This window comes from Henckelia pumila, chromosome 1 (genome assembly GCF_033568475.1).
Source record: "Henckelia pumila isolate YLH828 chromosome 1, ASM3356847v2, whole genome shotgun sequence".
NCBI lineage: Eukaryota > Viridiplantae > Streptophyta > Magnoliopsida > Lamiales > Gesneriaceae > Henckelia > Henckelia pumila.
The window spans coordinates 21,219,490-21,220,638 of NC_133120.1; the positions used below are offsets into that span (position 1 = coordinate 21,219,490).

The following is a 1,149-nucleotide window of genomic DNA, read 5'->3' on the forward strand; positions in this document are numbered from 1 at the left end:
GAAAGCTCATCAAATGAGGTATGTGAAGGGTCTCTATATATAGGAAAGAACCAAACATGATATCCTATCTATGGAACACACTTTCCGATCACCGGTTGGGCAAAGGGGAGGTGGAGTGGTGGCCAAAAAACCTATTAACAAGTAATATATATATATATATATATATATATAAGCATAAATATATTATAATAATATATTTATAAAGAAATTTATTTAAATATATATATATATATATATCAAATTAATTATCCTAAAAAAAAGGGGCATCACAACCTTCCCTCCTTTAGAGAATCTGGTCCCCTGATTCGATCACGATTGCAAGAACAACTGGGGGTAAATTTTTTTGATCTCTTCCTCTTTTTCCCAAGTAGCCTCTTCAAAATTATGGTTCCTCCAAAGTACTTTGACCAACTGGATTTGTTTGTTACGAAGTTCTTTTATTTTCTGATCAAGTATTCGAACAGGTTTTTCTTCGTAAGACAAATCTTGTTCCAGTTCTACAAGCGTAGCATCCAACAAGGGTGTAGAATCAGTGTAGAATTTTCTTAACTGAGATACATGGAACACATTATGTAACTTGGAGAGTGATTCAGGAAGTTGTAGTCGGTAGGCTACATATCCTATCCTTTCCTGGATTTCAAAGGGGCCTATGAATCTGGGTTGTAGTTTTCCTTTTTTTACAACTCTTCGAATTCCTTTTCTAGGAGATATCTTGAGGAGAACTTGGTCTCCAACTGCAAATTCCAAATCTTTTCTCCTTTTATCAGCATAGCTCTTTTGCCGGCTCTGTGCTGTTAGCATCCTTTGCTTGATAACTTTACAATATCAATTGCTTCTTGAATAATATCCGGCTTTAAGATACGAGTTTTCTCATCTTGGGTGTGACGCCATTCTTCAAGGTCCCAATTTAAAGGTGAGCGACATTTTCGTCCATATAATGCCTCCTAAGGAGCCATTTGAATCGTGGCCTGGTAGCTGTTATTGTAAGCGAATTCTATGAGTGGTAAACTTCTTCCCCAATTGTTACCAAAATCTAGAACACAGGTTCGGAGCATATCTTCCAAGGTTTGAATGGTGCGTTTGGATTGTCCATCTGTCTGAGGATGAGAAGCTGTACTGAAATTTAATTTTGTCCCAAGACATTCTTGA

The 1,149-nt window shown here is 36.6% G+C and overlaps 1 protein-coding gene across 1 annotated transcript; it reads right to left on the reverse strand.

Annotated features, from left to right (window-relative positions):
• Positions 1-309: 309 nt before the first annotated feature.
• Positions 310-801, reverse strand: LOC140860257 (uncharacterized). The gene has a single exon (XM_073263191.1). The coding sequence runs from the start codon at positions 799-801 to the stop codon at positions 310-312; it is 492 nt and encodes a 163-aa protein (XP_073119292.1).
• Positions 802-1,149: the final 348 nt, after the last annotated feature.